At 33.6% G+C, this 22,829-nt stretch overlaps 1 protein-coding gene across 1 annotated transcript in view; it reads right to left on the bottom strand.

The window, feature by feature from the left end:
* Positions 1 to 15,177: 15,177 nt before the first annotated feature.
* Positions 15,178 to 22,829, bottom strand: part of LOC149943280 (QRFP-like peptide receptor) — a 33,430-nt gene continuing 25,778 nt past the window's right edge. The window contains exons 3-6 of the mRNA XM_090177664.1: positions 22,361 to 22,603; positions 19,853 to 19,963; positions 18,767 to 18,929; positions 15,178 to 15,508 (exon numbers count right to left, since the gene is read on the bottom strand). Coding sequence (XP_090033790.1) covers positions 15,300 to 15,508; positions 18,767 to 18,929; positions 19,853 to 19,963; positions 22,361 to 22,603 — 726 coding nt within the window. The 3' untranslated portion in view covers positions 15,178 to 15,299. The remainder of the gene's footprint in view (positions 15,509 to 18,766; positions 18,930 to 19,852; positions 19,964 to 22,360; positions 22,604 to 22,829) is intronic.

Raw genomic sequence — 22,829 nt, 5'->3', positions numbered from 1 at the left:
AGGAAGATTTTTACGGCCAGGATGAAGCTCGTAGAAAAGGGCGTGTCTTAAAGCGGGAAAACTCTCGCGCCTCGCTACCCTAATTCGACGAAAACTCGTCATTAAGCCTAGTCATGGTTATTATATTATTAGCTTACCTGATTATCTCTTTTATAACCATACAAATACCTGAAATTAGGTATCACTACACTTCTTTCGCGAAGAACATTATAATTACTTCAAAATATTAAGTACGATAACAAATTGAGGTTTTTAAATCCATTGTTTTATAAGCCTTTTTTGCGCGGGAAGATAGTCTATTTGTTACCATGACGACGCAATCTTTTCGCGTCAAACCTCGGGCCAATGAATTTGAAATGTCGTGTTACTATCCCAATGGAACCTTAGGCATTCCAAGTGTATACCTCTATAGTTTCCTGCCTTAGCTACATGTCGACAACGGGGCTCTAGTCACATTTCCATTTCTATTTCTAATTTGAAGTACATTCTAACTCTAATTTAAAAAAATTGAAATAAGAATCCTCAAGTATTTTTATATTCGACTGATGCATAACTTAAATTTTTAATACTTTTAAACCTAATTTTTGTTTACTTATTAGATTACCCTTGTTATTGCTCTCGATTTAAAACAATAACTCAAGTTGGGGTTTTAAGACTTTTTTGACTTTTTTCAAACGAAATATTATTTTTAAAAACAAGTTAGTGTACTATTAATCTCTCTAATTGATCGTATTAAAAATAGAGTGAATTAATAGATACGTTGGGCTTTTACTTTAGAATGTACTTGTAACAATAAAGTTAGAGTTACACCTTTTGGGAACTCAGGTGTCTAGGCAAAAATCCCTGAAGTTTTGATTGGCACCATCTTCAAGCTAGGCACCGTAATAAGGATTATCATTGTGAAATTCTGCTTTTCTTAAAGGGATCCATCACGCACAACAGGGGGGGGGGGGGGCATAGGGGTAACATGAAATCCAGACTTGCAGTGTGCTTACAACAAAGCTACTCAGTATATAGCTCAAACTCAAACAAGATCAAACAGATCAATTTTTATTTTTATAATATAAAGATAAACCGATTTTTCAAATTTGATATTGTTTTATTATTGTTGCGTGTTTCGGCAGATTTAATTCTAATACAGTTTGTTTTGGTATTTAGGAACAGGTAGTCCCTTCGTTGAAATACAAAAACGTCTAATATCAACGTTTGTATTAACTAATTATCAATTTATTTGCATATTTTATATTTTGAAAGAACAATTATAAAAATATCTGTTTCAGGTGGGGTGGCGGAGTGGTTAGCACTTTTTCGCCAAGCAGCAAGAGGAGCCGGGTTTGACTCCAGCTTATGGTACTGGATGAAAATTCCCCGCTGTTTAAAGGTGTTTTCACCCTGAGTTCTTTGGTTCCCCTTTCCTTAAAAACTTGTAGAGGTTAGCGCTAATAGTTAGTGTAAGGAGCTGTTGGCTCACGTGGCATGAAGGACTTGCCACCACCCTCCTACGCATTGTAACTCGGACACTTGTTTAAGGCATTAAAAGTCTCTAGATAACTTGGGTATTAACCTAGCTGATTATTAGAGTGTTCAAGGTCATTATCAGGAGTTGAGAATCGAAGTGGTCTACGTGATCCCGATAGTTCACACAATATATGAAATGTAGGATCCCTATGGTTGGCATCTTCTATAAGATGTCGGGAAGTCGCGACAACCAAAATAATTTGACCTTCAAAATGAGAAACTCTTTCCCCTAAATACAATTCAACGACAAAAGCAAGTATTTTTGGATGTATGGTACAATTTGAAAGTCTATTTAATACGACAAAGATGGAACCTTTTGGCACAACGGAGATGATAGTGTGATAGGACTATAATCCCACAGGCTAATAACGCTTCGTGGCAATAAAAATAGTTTTTTTTTAAATGTTAATTAGTTGCAATCTTTGTAATCTTGCGAGCGCTATTTTTGAGCTTAGCCCCCCGTTGACCGGGATTGTTATAGGCGCGTCCAAGTTTAGTTTCCACCCATTAACCTACTTCCACTATAGGCTTCGTCCAACGACCCTTGCTGGAAGACGGTGGTAATGGCAGACGAGGGGGGTAATAAGGGACCAAAAAGCCTTTAACAATGATATATCGTTCTCCCATAAGGATTTCATTTAGGCTAAGGTTAAAGCATTTGCATACAACTACACAAAATAGCAATTATATTTTTAGGGCCAATTTCATGTTTTTTTTACTTAATGGTTTTTTTTGGTCGTGCTAACCCCAATATATTTTGATGATAGCGCCGTTAAAAATAGAAACAGTTTTTGCGGTGACACATCAGGGCTTCCTGCCAATCTGTATTGAATTCCCTTGAAAGGACGTGTATAACCTTTTATATTTTTCTTTATACGGGTGATGATGTACGTCCTAGCGGCCATAAATGGAAACTATTTGGATTGAAATTTCAGAACGAAATTGAAAATAATGATTTTTTTCTTGTAGACTACGTAGAGTTGAATCTGTGTTTAGCAAAACGGAATATCCATTTACTGTGTCATAAAAGAAATGAGGGTATGTTTTGCGCCGTTTCCTAGAAACACAATTGCCCGATGCTGTAAAGGTATTTTCCAAGGGCAGTAAGGAAATTGATCCCTAATTTATTCGACTATAGCAACAGCCGCCTGAAGAATGTATCTAGACAATATGCATTCAGTATCTTGTTTGACTCGTGATTCCCGGAAAAAAAACCACGCCCTCAGCCTTTTCTCGGGTAATATTTCTCCCCTTTCTGACAGTAAGGGGGGAAGCTACTTTGGTATCGCGGAAATAGTGAAAACAAAGGTTATAGTCGCGGCTTCATATTGTACGTCAAGCCGAATTCATTCTGGGGCGAATCAATAGGGAAGGCGATGTGTCGGGTAGTAGATAAGTGAAGAGAAGCGTTGTATGGACGCCGATATCTTCAGCATTGCCAAGCTGTCCTGACCAACGTCGGGAAAGCGAGGTATATAAGTACAGCCAGCCCTTTCGTTAATTAAGCTCTATCGAACCAATAATCGGCCCTCCTAAAGTCTGAGACGATAAATGAGGAACTTGTGACCCGGGGCAAACAGCGAACACACCCTATGTTTGACCAACATTGCCTCTACTCCACTGAGGCGCACGTTTTACGAGATCGTAAAAGTAACTTGCAATTTGTCGAAGAAAATTAACTTTGGCTAGACTTTTATATCCTAAATTTAAAGTTTTCCGGTAGAGTGACTTCGCTTTGGGTGCAAATAAAGCGCGATCGACTAAATAGGGTCAATACCGCTTTCAAAACTAGCTATTGAAAGTGGTTTGAGTGCTAGTTTATTCAGACGTACTTTAGAATTCTTAAAGAGCGTCTTTTAGTATGTGTTTAGGGTAGCAGGGTACACGAAGATGAAAAAGTCACCCTGGACAAAAGTCATTTGCGCTTCCACAATCGCAGTTAAATCGAAGCCAATGTTAGGGAGTGTTCTGTTGCATTTTGTCTGCAGCCTGGATGAATATATTGAACTCTGCTCCCTAAAAATTATCTTACTTTCTTTAATTTGGTGTTTTCTAAATCTCCAACCTAAAATTCGATTCCTTGTATACCGTTAAGGTAGCGTAAATGTTTAGATTTTTTTCAAAATAGCGCCAATGGAAATGGTTTATTAACGAAATCTGCGAATTAACGGCATTACACCGTAAACATTTGATTTCGGGATAAAGAGCTTAAGGTTCTTTCCAGATTGAAATTATGTTACCTTTTAAAGGTACACCATTGTATGCAGTGATATCTCAATCGAGGGGTAAGACACTCTCAGTTGACTTGTACACCTAGTTCGCGTACTTAGTACTGTTAAAGGTACGGATATTTAGGAGTTCACGAACTCTTATTAGCACAGTCAGAGGTACGACAGTGTACACCGAGTTCGCGGAGTGACCAACCCCTCGATCTCAATGGTGCGATATTATTCTAAATCATATTTTTATATTTTGAAATTGGGGTTTAATAACATAAATATGACATAATAATAATCAGCTGGGCTAATAACCAAGGCACCACCTTAGTCCCATTTCATATAACGACTTTTCGTGCAATTCGTTCAGATGGCCAGGTTATTCTGCGTAGGAGGCAAGCCCTTTATGCCACGCGAGCCAAAAACTCCCTACACTAACTATTACCTTTAAACAGAAGTAATTGAACCAAGTTATCTGACTGCTATACTCCCTAAGTTGGAGGCGTTTTCCTTATGAAGTTACATGTTTACCTCGAATTTTAAATTTTGTACGCTTCTAGGCCGAAAAAAATGTTTTTCTTTTTACGCAACCATTTTTAATACATAGAAATAGCTAAACCCACAATTCCCTGGCAGTGGCGGCGCCAGGAATTTTCACCAGGGTAAGCAAACCAAATAAATGGGCCCCCTACTCGCCCCCCCTTTTCAACGAAATGCTTGAATAAAAAATTACGATTAAAACCTTCTAATATGCTTGGTTACTGGAATAAATTTTACAATGAAAGACTCAAATATCACTTTTTCATTATACATTTTATATAAGAAATTAATGAGATTCGCCTATTGCCTCTTTTAGCGAATTTTATCTCTTGGGAGAATTTTGAGGCCCTTTCTAGATCAATTTATAGGATTATTTTGGGGCCCCCTTGAAATTTGAAGGTAGGCAGTGGCCTACCTGGCCTACCCCCTAGCGCCGCCACTGTTCCCTGGTGCAATTTATCACGTCAAAAGACGGGGATCGAAATTAGCTATTATTTGACTCGATTTTCTCATCATTTTCATAAGGAAAACGCCCTGCGATTCTGAGCGCTATTTCAATAACTTCGGTTCTTTTACTTCTGCTTTAACCTCAACCAATTTTTTAGAAAGTGAAACTGAAGAACTCGGGAAAAACCTCTCAAATCAATGGTGAGAGAACCATCAAACTCAAAGCAGAATTCGTTCTTCCGTGTTTTCTTCCTCTCGCTGCGAGACAAAAGCGCTAACAACTCCGCCACCCGCATTTAAAACACAGGGAATGTCATACTTATTTATACTTATTTTACTTATAACAATTATTTCTCTGATTCTGAAATCCTTCTTAAGTGCTGGAAAGTAAAAACTATTTTTGCATATATTTAACAGCTTCGACTTCATCCTTATTATAACCAAAATCATTCGTCTAGCGTAATTTCGTTTCCTCCTAAAAGGCTTAAAGGGCCGCTAAATCTTTCGAATTCCTCTCGTTTCCCGCGCTGTTCTCCGGAAATGGACGTCGGAAAATGCTAAATAATAATTGGTTGGATCGGCTATCACGTGGTACCGAAAGGTAGAGCTACCGGTGAATTTCGTCAAATTATTCATATTATCCCGTAAGCCTTTACAGCCTCCCAAAATCGTACACAGGCTTGAGACATAGAAACTGACATTGCGAATGAGTTTCATTCAGTTTCGGACGAATTCTCCATTTATTCAAATCAAACGGCTCTCGAGAATAAAAGAGTCCAACAATCAATTGTGGATCTTCGCGGCTCATGTTCCACTCAAGCTTCCCATTTCTCCATTTTAATCTCGCCGCTGAGCTCTGTTGAAGTCTATTTGTATCGAAGACTTCGTTCTCTCTAACCCGACCAAGTTTGAATAAGTTACGAACTTTCCAACTCCACTTTTCAAGATGATAACATTTTACACTATATATATATATATATATATATATATATATATATAATATATAATATATAATTTTTATCTGTATATCATATATATCATTTATAACATATACATTGTATTTCATAGATCATATATAACTTATATATCATAAATAACATATATTACTTGTATGTCATATCTGTCATAAATAACATATATTACTTGTATGTCATATCTGTCATAAATAACATATATTACTTGTATGTCATATCTATCATAAATTACATATATTACTTGTATGTCGTATCTGTCATAAATAAAATATATTACTTGTATGTCATATCTATCATAAATTACATATATTACTTGTATGTCATATCTGTCATAAATAACATATATTACTTGTATGTCATATCTGTCATAAATAACATATATTACTTGTATGTCATATTTATCATAAATAACATATATTACTTGTATGTCATATCCATCATAAATAACATATATTACTTGTATGTCATATCTATCATAAATAACATATATTACTTGTATTCCATATCTATCATAAATAACATATATTACTTGTATGTCGTATCTATCATAAATAACATATATTCCTTGTATGTCATATCTATCATATATAACATATATTACTTCTATGTCATATCTATCATAAATAACATATATTACTTGTATGTCATATCTGTCATAAATAACATATATTACTTGTATGTCATATCTGTCATAAATAACATATATTACTTGTATGTCATATCTGTCATAAATAACATATATTACTTGTATGTCATATCTATCATAAATAACATATATTACTTGTATGTCATATCCATCATAAATAACATATATTACTTGTATGTCATATCTATCATAAATAACATATATTACTTGTATTCCATATCTATCATAAATAACATATATTACTTGTATGTCGTATCTATCATAAATAACATATATTCCTTGAATGTCATATCTATCATATATAACATATATTACTTGTATGTCATATCTATCATAAATAACATATATTACTTGTATGTCATATCTGTCATAAATAACATATATTACTTGTATGTCATATCTGTCATAAATAACATATATTACTTGTATGTCATATCTGTCATAAATAACATATATTACTTGTATGTCATATCTATCATAAATAACATATATTACTTGTATGTCATATCTGTCATAAATAACATATATTACTTGTATGTCATATCTATCATAAATAACATATATTACTTGTATGTCATATCTGTCATAAATAACATATATTACTTGTATGTCGTATCTATCATAAATAACATATATTACTTGTATGTCATATCTATCATAAATAACATATATTACTTGTATGTCATATCTATCATAAATAACATATATTACTTGTATGTCATATCTATCATAAATAACATATATTACTTGTATGTCATATCTATCATAAATAACATATATTACTTGTATGTCATATCTATCATAAATAACATTTATTACTTGTATGTCGTATCTATCATAAATAACATTTATTACTTGTATGTCATATCTATCATAAATAACATATTACTTGTATATCGTATCTATCATAAGTAACTTATATTACTTGTATGTCATATCTATCATAAATAACATATATTACTTGTATGTCGTATCTATCATAAATAACATATATTATTTGTATGTCATATCTATCATATATAACATATATTACTTGTATGTCATATCTATCATAAATAACATATATTACTTGTATGTCATATCTATCATAAATAACATATATTACTTGTATGTCGTATCTATCATAAATAACATTTATTACTTGTATGTCATATCTATCATAAATAACATATTACTTGTATGTCGTATCTATCATAAGTAACTTATATTACTTGTATGTCATATCTATCATAAATAACATATATTACTTGTATGTCGTATCTATCATAAATAACATATATTATTTGTATGTCATATCTATCATATATAACATATATTACTTGTATGTCGTATCTATCATAAATAACATTTATTACTTGTATGTCATATCTATCATAAATAACATATTACTTGTATATCGTATCTATCATAAGTAACTTATATTACTTGTATGTCATATCTATCATAAATAACATATATTACTTGTATGTCGTATCTATCATAAATAACATATATTATTTGTATGTCATATCTATCATATATAACATATATTACTTGTATGTCATATCTATCATAAATAACATATATTACTTGTATGTCATATCTATCATAAATAACATATATTACTTGTATGTCGTATCTATCATAAATAACATTTATTACTTGTATGTCATATCTATCATAAATAACATATTACTTGTATGTCGTATCTATCATAAGTAACTTATATTACTTGTATGTCATATCTATCATAAATAACATATATTACTTGTATGTCGTATCTATCATAAATAACATATATTATTTGTATGTCATATCTATCATATATAACATATATTACTTGTATGTCATATCTATCATAAATAACATATATTACTTGTATGTCATATCTATCATAAATAACATATATTACTTGTATGCCATATCTATCATAAATAACATATATTACTTGTATGTCATATCTATCATAAATAACATATATTACTTGTATGTCATATCTATCATAAATAACCGTTTATTCCCATTCGACCGAAATCCCATTCGACCGAAATCCCATTCGACCGAAAGAATTTTAAAATGTAGCCCAATTGGCGGGGTGATTTGGTATTTTATTTATAAGGTATGTACTATCGATGTTCCATGTTTAGATTAGGTTAGGTTAGGTTAGGTTAGGTTAGGTTAGGTAAGGTTAGAGTTGGTTAAGTTTACTATTTCAGTTTTGGTTCAGTTATTTTTCTTGACTAGGTGAAGATAAAAATATAATTCATGCTCATTCCATTTTATTGCCGCTCCATTGCAAACGACTTCAGTAACTAAATTGAAAACATAGCAAAAGCCAATTTATATAGCAGCGTTCGGTCGAATGGGACACATAAAAACCGCACGTTTCGGCGGAATTCGGTCGAATGGGACACCTCAAAAACCGCCTTCGGTCGAATGGGATTTCGGTCGAATGGGACTAAAGCTAAATAACATATATTACTTTTCAAATTGCTCGATCAAACCGTTTTTCTCAAAAACTTTAAAACTTAGAATTACGAAATTTTCAATGTGTGTAAATACGTTAAAGATCTCTTTAATTGTTAAATTTCAGGAAAATCGAGTAACTTTTATTGGTTTTGAAAAATTTATTTTTCATCGATAGGTGGCAGACAAAAAATGTCAAAGACAAATTTAAAGGGAATCTTTTAAAACCTACAAATAAATTTTATCCAGTTGAAAAAGACCTATTTTTCAGCAAAAATAATGCTCGTAAAAATAACAAGTTGATACGACCCAAATGTTTACTTTTTGTCTAATTTTTAATTAATTAGATTTAAAAACTACAATACGTTAGGTTGAAGCAATAAAATGTGGTACTCGGGATAATTTCAACTATTTGATATTTATCAAAGAATGATCAAAAGTCGTGCTATTATTAAACTACTCCGCGCTGACGAACTAATGAACTTCCGAAACAAAATTCTGGAATTGTTTTTTAAACTTTCGTATTAAAAATCAAGCTCCTTAAATATTACTCAAACAAATTAATACAGCTGTTTAGGCTAAAGCCTGCGTACTAATTCATTTTGAACTGCAGAGTCGACTTCCCATTTTTTCTGTAAAGAACTAGGCAGCACTTCAAAAATTCGTTAATTATTCTGAACGTAAATTTTATCTGCTCTTTCAATTTAGGCAACGTTGCTGGAACGTTTAAAACTGTATCATCCTCTAGTTCAAATTTTTAATTTTTTAAAACGTCATTTTACTTGCGAACTGCCATTTTAAAACCACACGACCTACCTTAAAGGCGTAGTCAACTTTCTATTTTTTCCTTCATGAATAAACCTTTAAAAAGTCCTCAATGGGGACACAAAGGTACTAAATCCACAATGTTAAAAGAATCCAGTTAAATTAGATGGCTCAACTAATATTTAAATACAAGCTTTAGCCTACATAGTCTAAGCTTTGGCGATTGTATTATTTTGCTTAAGGAAAATTCAAGGAACTTTGTTTTAATGCGAAAGTTTACAAAAGTAACAAAAATTCGACAAAATGACAAAATGATGGTTTTCGGAAATTCATCTTTAACGTTTTTACACACACTGAAAATTTCATAATTCTAACTTTTAAAGCTTTTGAGAAAAACGGTCTGATCGAGCAATTTTAAACTTGCTGCATATCATATATAACAAATATCTTGTATAACATATATATTATTTTAACATGTATGGCATACACAACATACATTACTTGTATGTCATATATTATATATATTATTTATAACATATATCTTGTATATGATATATATCATATATATTATTTACAACATTTCTTGTATATGATATATATCATATATAGTATTTATAACTTATATCTTGTATATGATATTATATCATATATATTATTTATAACCTATATCTTGTATATGATATATATCATATACATTATTTTTAAAATATATCTTGTATATGATATATATCATATATATTATTTATAACAGCTATCTTGTAAGTTGTACTCATATATATCATATACATAAATAAATATATATCTTCCATGTCATATATAAATACAGGGTGTCTTTTTTTCTCTGACTGGGCATTTTTCTCAAAAGCTACAAGAGTTAGAGTTACAAAGAAAAAATTCAATTGAAAAAGACAAAATGGTTAACGAAGATACGAGGTGATGGAAAAAACAAGTTGTTCATATGGAGAAGCAAAAGCCAATTTTGTGCGCGAATTTAAAAAATTGCCTTTAAATCTGTTAATTTTAAAGTTTATTCGTACAATAATATCAGAACATTTACGATGGAGCATAATAATCAGCTAGGCTAATACCCAAGGTACCACCCTAGGCCTAAGACACCAAGCGACTTTTAAAGTCATTAATTCAGGTGGCCGGTAGGAGGGTGGTGGTACCGTTAATCTCTACAATTTTTTATGGAAGGTGAAATCGAAAAGCTCGGGGGATAACCCCTTAAGCCAGTGGGGAGAAAACTTGCAAACTCAACGCAGTGTCTTTTAGGTCAAAACGGAGTAATGCGAAATTTAATAAGTTGTTTTGGGTTTAATTTAAAATATCGAAATTAAATAATGTCATTGAAAGTTTATGGGCTACAATTATCGCCACTAGAGTACTTAAGCTTATGCCAGATTATCAATCGTTTCTTCTTAAAGAGCGCTGATTTTGTTATTATATCTGTAGTTAAATGTTTTTTGAATAACTGTAAGACGGCCATTTTCTTTAGACGAAATAGATCAAAAGCTTGCTAAAGATAGGTATCACACATGTGTTATAAAAGTTACAGTTGTTACTGTAAGATAAAAAAAATTAATTCTTTTAAGCTCTGGCATCATACTCCAAGCAAGGATATCAACAAAATTAGTCTAGTTTTTACTTATTGTGATCTGAAACTGTAAATAAGTACTTTTTAAGTACTTATGCAGCAAAGTAGGCTAGAAAGATTTCTTCCACGTTGAGGTTTTGGCGACCGTGTCCACGGAACCTAAGATTGACTTTTCCGTAGTTGTCGAAGTCTCGAACAACTCCGAGAAAGGTGTTAGATAAATCGACCATAAAGTGGCATATTTGTTGATTACTTAAAAAATATTAGAGAATGGCTCAAAACTTAAAGATTTCCAATTAAATAGTACTTGACAACCGACTTTTGTGCAAAAGTAACTTAAAATGTTTCACTATAGGTCTCAGATTTTTTTACATTTCGATATATCACATGCAAAAACTTTTTTTAAGACATTTTATTAATTTGTGCTCAAAACTTTCTATTGTCCCATATGGACAACTTGTTTTTTTCATCACCTCGTATCTTCGTTAAAAATTGGTCTTTTTTTATTTGTAAGTTCTGCAACTTTATAATTAGAATTTTTTGTCTAGCACCTTCCTGCCAAAAAAATATGTTTTTTAAAACGTGAATAAATTTCCAATTTTGCTAACCATTTGGATTTTATGCGTTCCCATAATAGACATAATGCCCAGACAGAACAAAAAAAGACATCCTATATATATCTCGCATGTCATATATATCATAAATAACAAATATCTTGTTATATATACAGGGTGTTACGGATAAAGTACCGAAACTTTATATATGCATTCTATGGGTCTCTATGAGTAAAAAATGTCTAGTAAACATGGGTCCTAAAGTGCTTCGTTTCAGAGATATGGGCTCCCAAAAAACTACCTCAAAACCCGGACACAGCCTTAAATCTGGCAAACAATATTCTTCCTTGAAGCAAATTGTTTTCTTTAAACTATCAATTGTTTTTTTATCCGTGAGGCGAGAAACTTTAATAACAAGTGGCAAAAGTTCATTAATGTCCTTTTAGAAGTAAAATGAGTTTAAAGACAAATACAGGCCATTTTAATTTATTGATACGATTTTAATTAGTAAATTTAAAGATACAAATTTCTTGTATTTCTTTTAGCCGTCTATCTACAGACTCAAACGCCAGTCGATATGACACCAGTCTTTTAGGAATCTACTGCTGGTTGAATCTTTGAGCTTCTAACCTATTTTTCTTGAGAGCGTCCGTGCAATAAGCGTTCCTGGACCAATGTGCCATATTAGCTACAATATTAGACAATTTTAAAACCATTCCTTTAGAATTTTAATGACATTTATATCTTTAGATTAAATAATTAAAATCGTACCAATAAATTAAAATGACTTGTTTTTGTATTCAAACTCATTTTACTTCTATATATATATATATTCGATGAAAACAAATTATGGGAATAGATTCTGGTGGCCATCTAGTGTCTTTTAATAGAAACACGTTGGGGAAGAACTGGTTTTCAATCTGGATAAGTGTCCCTCCAATGTAACATGAGGCAAAGGAAAAAAGTTTTTAGCAACTAAAAATGAACATATTAACTGTGGGATTTAATATATGAAAATGGCAGGTTTTAAGATCACAGACTTTAGTTATTATACTCGAATTTTCCATATTTACTTGAAATTTTTACCGAAAATTGGGTTTGTAGTTGTCAAAAACATTTTCGGATGTCATGGCAAGCAAAACAATAGCCCTTACTTAACGGTTTAGTTTTGGGAAAAATAAAGATAACCACCTCCAGAGGTATCACTGTAAGTCTAAAGAACTTCCAAAGTTCCGTTTCAAGATATAATCAGTCCTAATTCATTTGTGCAATGTGAAAACACCTAAAACGACGAAATACATTTTCAATAAAAATTATAATTTTTTCTAATCTATTAGTGAAATAATATTTCTCTTTTTTCCTGCGCCCAGTGCCCAATCCCGGCAGATAAACCCCCATGGGATTCAGACAAATTGTTGCTGTATGTTTACAAACATTTCCTTAGTCTTTGGAGTACGTGGTTAGGCAGGGAAGTTTATTTTCTTCGAGGATTTGCTTTGGGTTCGTAATAAAAGGTGCTAAATCTGTTGCCTAACGTACATTTCGATAGCTGGCCAAGAGCAATAACAAGTTAGGCACACAATAGGTTACGGATAAGCCTGGCCTACCTATAGAAGTTGATTGTTTTTATGGCGCGAAAGGAAATAAGAGCGACACGCAATGAAAGAGAACACGGAACAGAGAGCGTTTTAACGATTGTGTGGGCGCAGAGCGATCATTCGTCACTTTGCATCAATTCTCAATTACACCAGGAAGGCTTCAAACCCTTGGCAGACCATGGACGCTGTATCTCTAATCGTACGGGAAAAGCAGCCTAAAAGAGGTACCCCCTCACTGTCCGTTTCCGTCTTACTTCGTATTAGCTGAAATAGTCGTCCGTACTCGATTCGCAGGGCCGTCAAGGTCATTCGAAAGAATGTAAACCCCCATTTCAAACGGAACATTTTGTCGACCACGTGATGAATTATATGGCCTTGACAGCCCGAAACTTTCGAAATTCTTTAACCTCCCCCTTTACAGAGAGACGGTGGCGGCGGCAGGTGATTTTGTATAATGGAAGCTACAGCTTTTCCCGTCCGGTTGGGAATACAGTGTCCATGGGCAGACACAAAAAAGCAACATAACGAAGAAAGTCAAAAGAAAGCAATGGGTTGTTTATTTACCAGATCACGTATAACGATACTAGAGAACAGAAATTGGAAATTTGGTGATCTGGAAATTTCCAATTCTATTTAAATTGAAATAACGGAGATTATGGCCGGCTTTTAGATTCTTTTCTCTTACAGGGATCAGTAACGGATGGAAATAAATATATCATTGTAAGAAAACTTAACTAATTTTAGACTGAAAGTGGTAAGTTTTGGAAATTATAGGTAAGTAATTATTGAGAATGGAAAAATGTGATTGGAAATAAAGTAACGTTAACGGATTTAAGAAAACGTATCAACGGTAATGGTATAGAAATGGTAATATTGCAAAGTTAATGGTATTTAAATGGTAATATTGCAAAGTTAATGGTATTTAAATGGTAATATTTACACGACAATGGTATGGAAATGGTAATATTTCCACAGCAGTGAATGGAAATTGTAATATTTTCACGGCAATGGTATGGAAATGGTAATATTTCCACAGCAGTGAATGGAAATTGTAATATTTTCACGGCAATGGTATGGAAGTGGTAATATTTCCACGGCAGTGGTATGGAACTGGTAATATTTTCACAGAAATGGTATGGAAGTGGTAATATTGCAACGGTAATGGTATGCAAATGATAATATTACAATGGTAATGGTATGCAAATGGTAATATTACAATGGTAATGAAATGTAAATATTAATATTAGCACGGTAATGGTATGGAAATAGTAATATTGCAACGATAATGGTATGCAATTTGTAATATTTCCACGGCAATGGTATCGAAATGGTAATGAAATGGTACTATTAATATTGCGACCGTAATGGTATGGAAATGGTAATATTGCCACGGTAATGGTATGGAATTGTAATATTGCAACGGAAATGGTATGCAATTTGTAATATTGCGACATTTATGGTAGGAAAATAGTGATTTTGCCACAGTATTGTATTATTATGGAAATGGTAATATTGTAACAGAAATGGTATAGAAATGGTAATATTGTAACAGAAATGGTATAGAAATGGTTATATTGTAACAGAAATGTTATGGAAATGGTAATATTGTAACAGAAATGGTATAGAAATGGTTATATTGTAACAGAAATGTTATGGAAATGGTAATATTGTAACAGAAATGTTATGGAAATAGTAATATTGCGACAGCAATGGTATGGAAATAGTAATATTGCTTTAAATGCAGCTTTCTTGTTTAAATAGTTAATCTACGGGAAAAACCTTCCTATATTAGTAAAAACATAATAATAGTCATGTAAATAGTATGTAAAATGTGAGAAATCTACATGTTAACATTCTTTATTACTCTATGGGTTCGAATATGAATTTTATTTTACATCACCGTAAAACGATAAAGCCACGTATAAAGCATTGAAAAATGCCAAGCCAGTACAAAGTGAACAATAAATATAATACTTTTCTCCAGCGTCGCAATCTCGCATCAAAGAAAAACTTCTTCGGAGTCGATCGAATGTTCCTTCAGGGGTCTTTTCGCTCTGAACTCGCGGAGTTTTTCATCGCGAGTATTTAACACGAGAGTGTCGTGTCGGTCCATAAATCCGCTCCCGTTCTTCAGGCGGCTGTTCTTCCCTTGGGATGGGCTGAAGGTGATGGCGGACGTGAAGGTGTTTCGAGACCTCCGAGATCCAGCTGCGCATCGGGGTTAAATGGAAAAAAAAAGACAATTGGGTTTCACAAATTGCCAAACAATTGAAAAAGCGCCATTTTTAATAAAAAAAACTTTTCGATTATTACGAAACAGTTCTCAGGATTTATTTCAAATTCTAGAAACCCTTTCGTGCCAAAGATATTCAAAATACCGAGCGATTTCGTTTGCGCTTTCAAATCCCGAAAGTTTTCGGATCAAACCAAAGTCTGAGACAATTGATTTCGTCGAAATGCTAAAATGAAAACTCAACTGATGTTAGGCAAGAGGTTTTGTTCACATCGCTTCGGTTGGCGACTATTTTGCTATTTCGTTTTCAATAAAATATCCTGCTTATTAACAAGGAGTCGACCCGAGGTGTAACCCACAGATTTGGCTTAAACTCGGTGAATAAGTAGACCTGAACGTAACTTCAAAATTCCCAAAGGGAAAAGTTACGCTGGGCTTTCGTTTTGCCATGGCAACCGAAATTTTTTTTGACAACGCCAAATCCAAGTTTCTCTATGTGATTTAACATGGGAAAATCACATATTTCGAGGGTCCCCAACGACGTACCAATTCACCCATAAATAGTCTCTCTTACCCAAAAATACAAAAATTTTCCCAATTTAATTATTTTTTTTAATTTTAATTTTTTGAAATTTCTTTGTTTTTTCATAGGGGGGACTATTGAAATATGTTATTTTTCCCATGTTAAATCACATAGAGAATTTTGGTTTTGGTGTTGTCAAAAACCTTTTCGGTTGCATGGCAAAACGAAAGCCCAGCGTAACTTTTACCTTTGGGAATTTTGAAGTTACGTTAAGGTCTACTAATTCACCGAGTTTAAGCAAAATCGGTGGGTTACACCTCGGGGTCGTCTCCTTGTAAGTGAAGCAATTCATATTTTTTCTATAAAATGTTATTTTTACATCATAGATTTCAATAGGTAACAATCGAAATGTATCAGCTAGTCAACTGGTGGTTTAACTTCGGTTGGGTTATTTTTTTCCAACTTGAAGATTAGTCATTCTATCGTCGGGAGCACTGAGTTGGGAATAAATAGAGGTACAAATAAATCTGGCTAGCGCGGGACCAATTTCGTTCAACATGGAGACCTTTTAAACTATATCGTTCAACCGTGGCGGCATCTGTCTCTAGTGGTGGCAACTATATTGCAATTGAATTTTTGCGCGAATCATATAACTTTACAAAATATAGATGGCGCTACCGCCCAATTATAAAGATGAATATCGTACAGTCTTCTCAGAACAGGTCCCGCGTAACCATGGCAACCGTAATGGTAATTGTAATTCTAGCAGTATTATTCCCAATTCAATGGTCGGGAGTACCTCGAAGATCGAGGAGAAACATTCTTTAAAATCATTTCAGCGCGCTTTCAGATCACCGGATGACGCAATCAAGTACGTTTGCAATCGAATTTTCACAAATTGCCTCCTTTCGCTAACCCAGAGTACACGAAGAACTAAAAACGTCGTTTGAACAATACTAAAACAGACGTTATATGTATAGGTACATCATTCCAAATTATGACTAGAATTTTTAAAATACTAAAATGTATCCCAAAACAATTAGTTAATCGCTATACTATGCTTACAGTAATATTATTTGACATTATTTAGAATTTGGTTCGCATTATTTTTGAAAATACGAGCAATTTACATCCCCACCTTGTCGTTTTGAAAGCGATTCTAAGCGAACTGACTTGGATGAGTTGCTTCCCGAACCAACACGAAACGATTTCTCACGCGGGTTTCGAAAACTAGTTATCCAAATCAAAGCGATTTTTAAAAATAAAAAAACAATTTCATTTATAGCATTACAATTTGATTTCGATTCTATGTTTTCTAAATAGTAACCAGGATTTAGTTGAATTTCCAAGTTTTTATAATTTCAACAAAAATAAATTATGTTACTACTATTACTTTCCTTAAACCAACTTTGCTAAAACAAATGGTGTACGTAGTTTCTGCATATTTTATGCGGAAAGTTAAATTGTTGGCCTAACTTGCTTCCCTTAAAAGTAAATCATTTTGATAACAGTTTTTAAAATAAAACAGAAACAGTTTAAAAGTATAATTTTAAATTACACCAATTTCAAAGACGCCCCAAAAATTCATTTCAAACTTTATTTAATGTTCTTTAAACAGTTTTAAAAACTCCCAAAGTAGTTTTAAATTCAAAATTTTTCAAAAAAAAAGCTTTTGAAGATTAAGTTTAAATGCTACCAAAATTTCAAAAATGGTTTAAAAACAGTACTTTAATACTACCTTAAATTGCATATACTAATTTTGACCTAATAGCGATACTAGGCAGTGGTGGTTTGGTCTGAAGCGAAAGCAAAGCTAAATAAAATCGTTTCCCCGGCACTAGAATTTGGTGGGGGATCTCGACTATATAGGCGTTTCAATAATAAATAGGTAGTGGCAATTTCCCCATAATGAAAATATATCGCACCGTTGGGAGAGAGCGTTATGGAAACGACTATAACTTCTTGCTAGAGCAAAGGGTTATAAATTTTCATTCATTCGATACTTATTCAGCCTGAGAAATTTGGTGAGGGAACAATAAGTACCATTCTAGCCTAGCTTCGCGGTTCGCTTGATGAAGTTATTAAGTAGCTTTACTAACAAAGAGACTACCCGAGGTGGTTATCACCGATTTTGTTAAAACTCGGCGGTTAGGAAGACCTTATGGTAGTATGAAAATTGCCAAAAGGAAAAGTTGCAATGGACTTTTGTTTACCTATGGCAACCGAAAATGTTTTGACCTCTCCATTTAAAAAAGCATGGGATTTTCTCGGTTACCCAAATTTTGTTAAAATTTAACCAAAATTGATCAATTTTACCCAAAATCCTTGATCAATTTTACCCAAAATAGTCAAATTCATCTTTTTGGGTAAGTTTTGAAAATTTAATTTTTTCAAATTCTTTAAGTAATTAAGTACCCTGATCAACCGAGAAAATCCCATACTTTTTTAAATGGAGATTTTTTTGTTTTGAGAGATCAAAAACATTTTCAGTTGCCATAGGAAAATTAAAGCCCATTGCAACTTTTCCCATTGGCAATTTTCATACTACCATAAGGTCTACCTAACCCCTGAGTTTCATCAAAATCGGTGTAAGCGAAACCTTCTGTCATTGGCTTATTTTAATAGCTTTTAATCGAATGATGATGAACGAAACCTCCACATGTTAAGCGGCTGTGTAGGATATATCGAAAATTATATAAAATTGAAATACTTGGTCTTTGTAAAGAATATCTGTTCCAAGCGCAGTGCCAAACTGCCCACATGTTTTGTCGGAAACTCTTATTAAATCCTCCGTAGATGATCGGATTTAGGGAACTGTTGAAATAGGCCATGAATGTAGCGTAGAAATTGGTGTTCTTGAACCACTGGGGTAACTGAAATGAATCAAATTCAAATAGTAATATCATAGATATTAATAATATTAGTATTTACAATTATATTTGCCAACCTATTTGTAAGCCTTAATTCTGTTCAATATACCGGTAGGGGATTTTCTCCCGAATACTCGCAGGGGTATTGTCCTCGAGGGAAGCAAGTTCAAAGAAACCTAATATCCAAGGGTTGCTATTCTCTAGAGAAAATGCACTAGAGAATTTTATATTTTCACGCCAGCGTCCAAAAGGAAAAGAACGGATGGTAGCAACAAATTGGTCTCGGTAGACGATATGGATCAGTTTATTTACTTATGATACTTTTGATAAGACCTGTATCTTTATAAAGAATATATTTTATGTAAATCGGCTGCCCCATGGCAAAACCTTGTAACCAACAAATTTTTGAAAAATTAGATTTTTACGCATCAGTATTTTTAAGGCATGTACAAAAGTACTGTAAAAGTTTCAGGTAAAAGTCATAAAAATTTAACTATTTATGACTTAAAAAATGGTTTTGGATTTTATAATTTTCGCATTAAAAACCACGTTAAAATCTTAGAACTTAGGTTTTGAAAAAGTCAAATATCTCAAAATTACGATCGTGTTGGTTAAAAGGTTTTGCCATGGGACAGCCGAAATGGTATTTACCAGTAGTTGGTAAGTTTAATATTAAGACTAACCATGGAGGAATAGATAAAAGTCTACCTCGACATACCCCCCGTTTCAACATCCCCCTTTACGCGATTTCTGAAGAGGAACGTCAGTGCTTAGCCCAATCAGAACTATCAATACGACTCCAGGGCTATTCCTCTATGGACTAACCTAGTATAAAGACTACGTTTTTTAAGGGTATGCGTTGTAACAAAACTGGTACATTTTAATTAATGAGCACAGATAAATAGAAAATGAAATGATCGACTTACCTCGCCGTCGTCTCCGCTGGAATGACTGTAGATGGAATACAAAATTAAGATTTGAAACGGGGTCCAACAGAGGACGAACACCGCCAAGACCACGAATACCATCTGAACCACCTACAAAAAATCTTTTATTGAAAATTTAAAAAAAAATTGACACTTTGGTTACAAAGCTTAGTCTCTGTCTTTGCAAGTTTTCTATTGCAATATGGTGCCGTCCAAAACAAAAACTCAAAGAATAAAGTTTATATTTATATCAAAGTATTTAGGGCATCATAAACCTTAATTTTAACTTATGCAATAATATCGTGGTTTTAATTATGTATTTTAAGCTATAAGATTAGTTGTCTTTCTGTTTTTACACACAATCCTTAGGGATTTGTGTGGATTACGATCACCTACTGTGTAGCCGCCGCCGCCGCCGTACACACGATTCCTCGCGGTACGTTAGTGGTACAAAGGCGATTGATATCTCAATCGGTAGGCACTATTATAGACTCAACGGGCGTTTCATAATTTTTGGGATCGGGGCCCCGGAAGTGGGGTATTTGCCGATTTAAGTGAGTTTTGGCGATTTTCGTCTTAAAATGTACGTACTTTTTTAAAATTAAGAGTTAATTGTTTGAATATTATATTTTTAGTTGGTTCTGATCATTTCTGAACTACGATTTCGGTTGCATTCAGAATTTTTAATTTTAAGTGAGATTTTTTGCCAATTCGCGGGACCCCACAGCCCGCGTAGGCACTATTGTCATATTTGAATTTCGTGCCAATTGATACATGCGTAGAGCTCGTCGTTAGGATAAGTAATATCCGTTTTATTTGTTTTTCTCCATAGCCGAAAATTATCCGAATAAAATCTTATTTTTGGCATATTCGTTTTATAACCGCGAATAATATTCATAAATAAAGAGTTAACCGAAATTTTTATAAATAATTTAAATTTTGTCGGTTAATTTATCTGTTCCGCCGAGCTCTAGACAGGCGCCATCTAACTCGTTCGTATTGTCTAAAAATGAATTTAAATTAACGTGTTTACGTTTCGCTACCTTATTTCCAAAACCAGGTAACTCAAAAAATTCGTTTTGCCTAAAAATTAATTTAAATTAACGTGTTCACGTTTCACTACCTTATTTCCAAAACCAGGTAACTCGAAATATTGGTTTTCGATAAAATTTCTCTTGGGTTTAAAAGTTAAAGTACTAAACGATTGGAAATTTGTTCAAATATAAATTTAATATTTGAAATATAGTTAATACATCGGGGTTGTGTGTACTTAAATGTCCTGGACATCTTGTTTCTTCTAAATAGTTTCTGTTCAGACCAGGGAAACTGAGCAGTATGAAATAAAAAACTTGTCTAGGTTAACGGTAATAGTTAGTTAGCGTAGCATGAAGGACTTGCTACCCCCTTCTTACGCATTGTAACCTGGCCACCTGGATTAATGGCTTTAAAAGTCGCTTGGTGACTTAGGCCAAAGGTGGTGCCTTGGGTTTTAGCCTAGCTGAAAAAAAAACAAGTATAGAACCAATGTAATCATGTTTGGCATTCTTTTCGAAACGAGCGTATTTGTTTGACAGATTTTAGTTATCAGTGGCGTAGCCAGTGGGTACAAGTGGAACGTGCCCTCCATAAATGTATGGTTGAATGGACATGTGCCGTTATTAATTGTTTGGCGAACAGGAGGAGAATACATAGCCAGAGACACGAACCGGAGAAAAGAGAGCAGCCAGGAAACGCCGGATATAGGGATAATCATTTGCTAAGACACTAGCAAATGTTTAATAGGATAATCAATTTGTGAAAATTATTGACTACACTTATGCTATTCAGTGAATTGAAAGTGTATTCCCCTGACTTGTTTTTTCCTCGTCTATACACACCACTAAAGCGAGTATTTCACTGAAATAATTGTGTAATTTTATCCAAGGCTTAACTTTTAAGTTGGTTTTTTAAGTAACTAAATTTGGTTCGAAATAAAAGTTAACTACATCATTTACGTTTACATTTCGCAAAAACCAATAACCAATAGATACTAGCAGGAAGTTTCAGGTAGTGGAAACTACAGTTTTCACTGTATTTGATTCACTCTAAAACGCATTATTTCGAAATGGCGACACGCGCATAGCATATACTGAAGATAAACGTCTTTGAGGGCGTGTCGGTGGCAACTGCTCAAAGTGTCCGTCTAAAGAAAACATCCACTAATTAGATGAAGACAATTTGTCCAAAATTAATCTTTCAGGTCAGTAATAGCTCCTTGAGGGATTTCGTTTATTGTCCCCAGAAAAAAAATGAAGGGGAAATGAACTCGGCTATTTAGTAGGATGAACGTCCAATTGGGTTTTAGCTTATAAGTTCCCTTCCATTAACAACACCCTCGGGGATAGGACGTTCAGCTATTTCCGAACTAGGCCCTTGGCGAGAAAGATCAAACAAACGCCGCAAAACGGCCGAATATATTTGAGCAAATCCCCCCCACTCGGCCTCTAGCTTCATTGCGGTGTCAGTTACCTTTTTCTTCGCTCGGTCCTGCAACGAGATATTGGATTCGTTGAGTTCTCCGGGGAGGCGCGTCTTCCACAAAGTCACGATGATTAAACCATAAGCCGTAGACATGACAAATATGGGCAGGAAAAACAGCGTCACGGACGCCATGGTGTAGTAGATGGTCCTCGTATCAACGCACTCTCCTTCCGAGTCGAATTGGAATTTTGGCCAAGACTCCACACACGCGTTCAGAACCGCGTCTGAAAACTATAGACGAGAAAATTCTTTAAGCATATTTTCCTACCTTATCGTCATAAGTTTGCTTAAATAAGCCATAACAAATCAACTTGTCCAGCGAGTTATTAAAGAAGTAAACAACAAACAAAATATTCATCAATAAGAAAACCAATAGCTACATATAGCCCGATCCAGCTTTTTAGTGGAAAAATATTGTCTTGGTTTTCGTATGTACATCAACTAAAAACAATTTCTC

The sequence above is a fragment of the Leiobunum rupestre genome, chromosome 6 (genome assembly GCF_980474605.1).
Source record: "Leiobunum rupestre chromosome 6, qqLeiRupe1.1.hap1, whole genome shotgun sequence".
NCBI lineage: Eukaryota > Metazoa > Arthropoda > Arachnida > Opiliones > Sclerosomatidae > Leiobunum > Leiobunum rupestre.
This window is presented reverse-complemented; position numbering and strand designations above follow the sequence as displayed.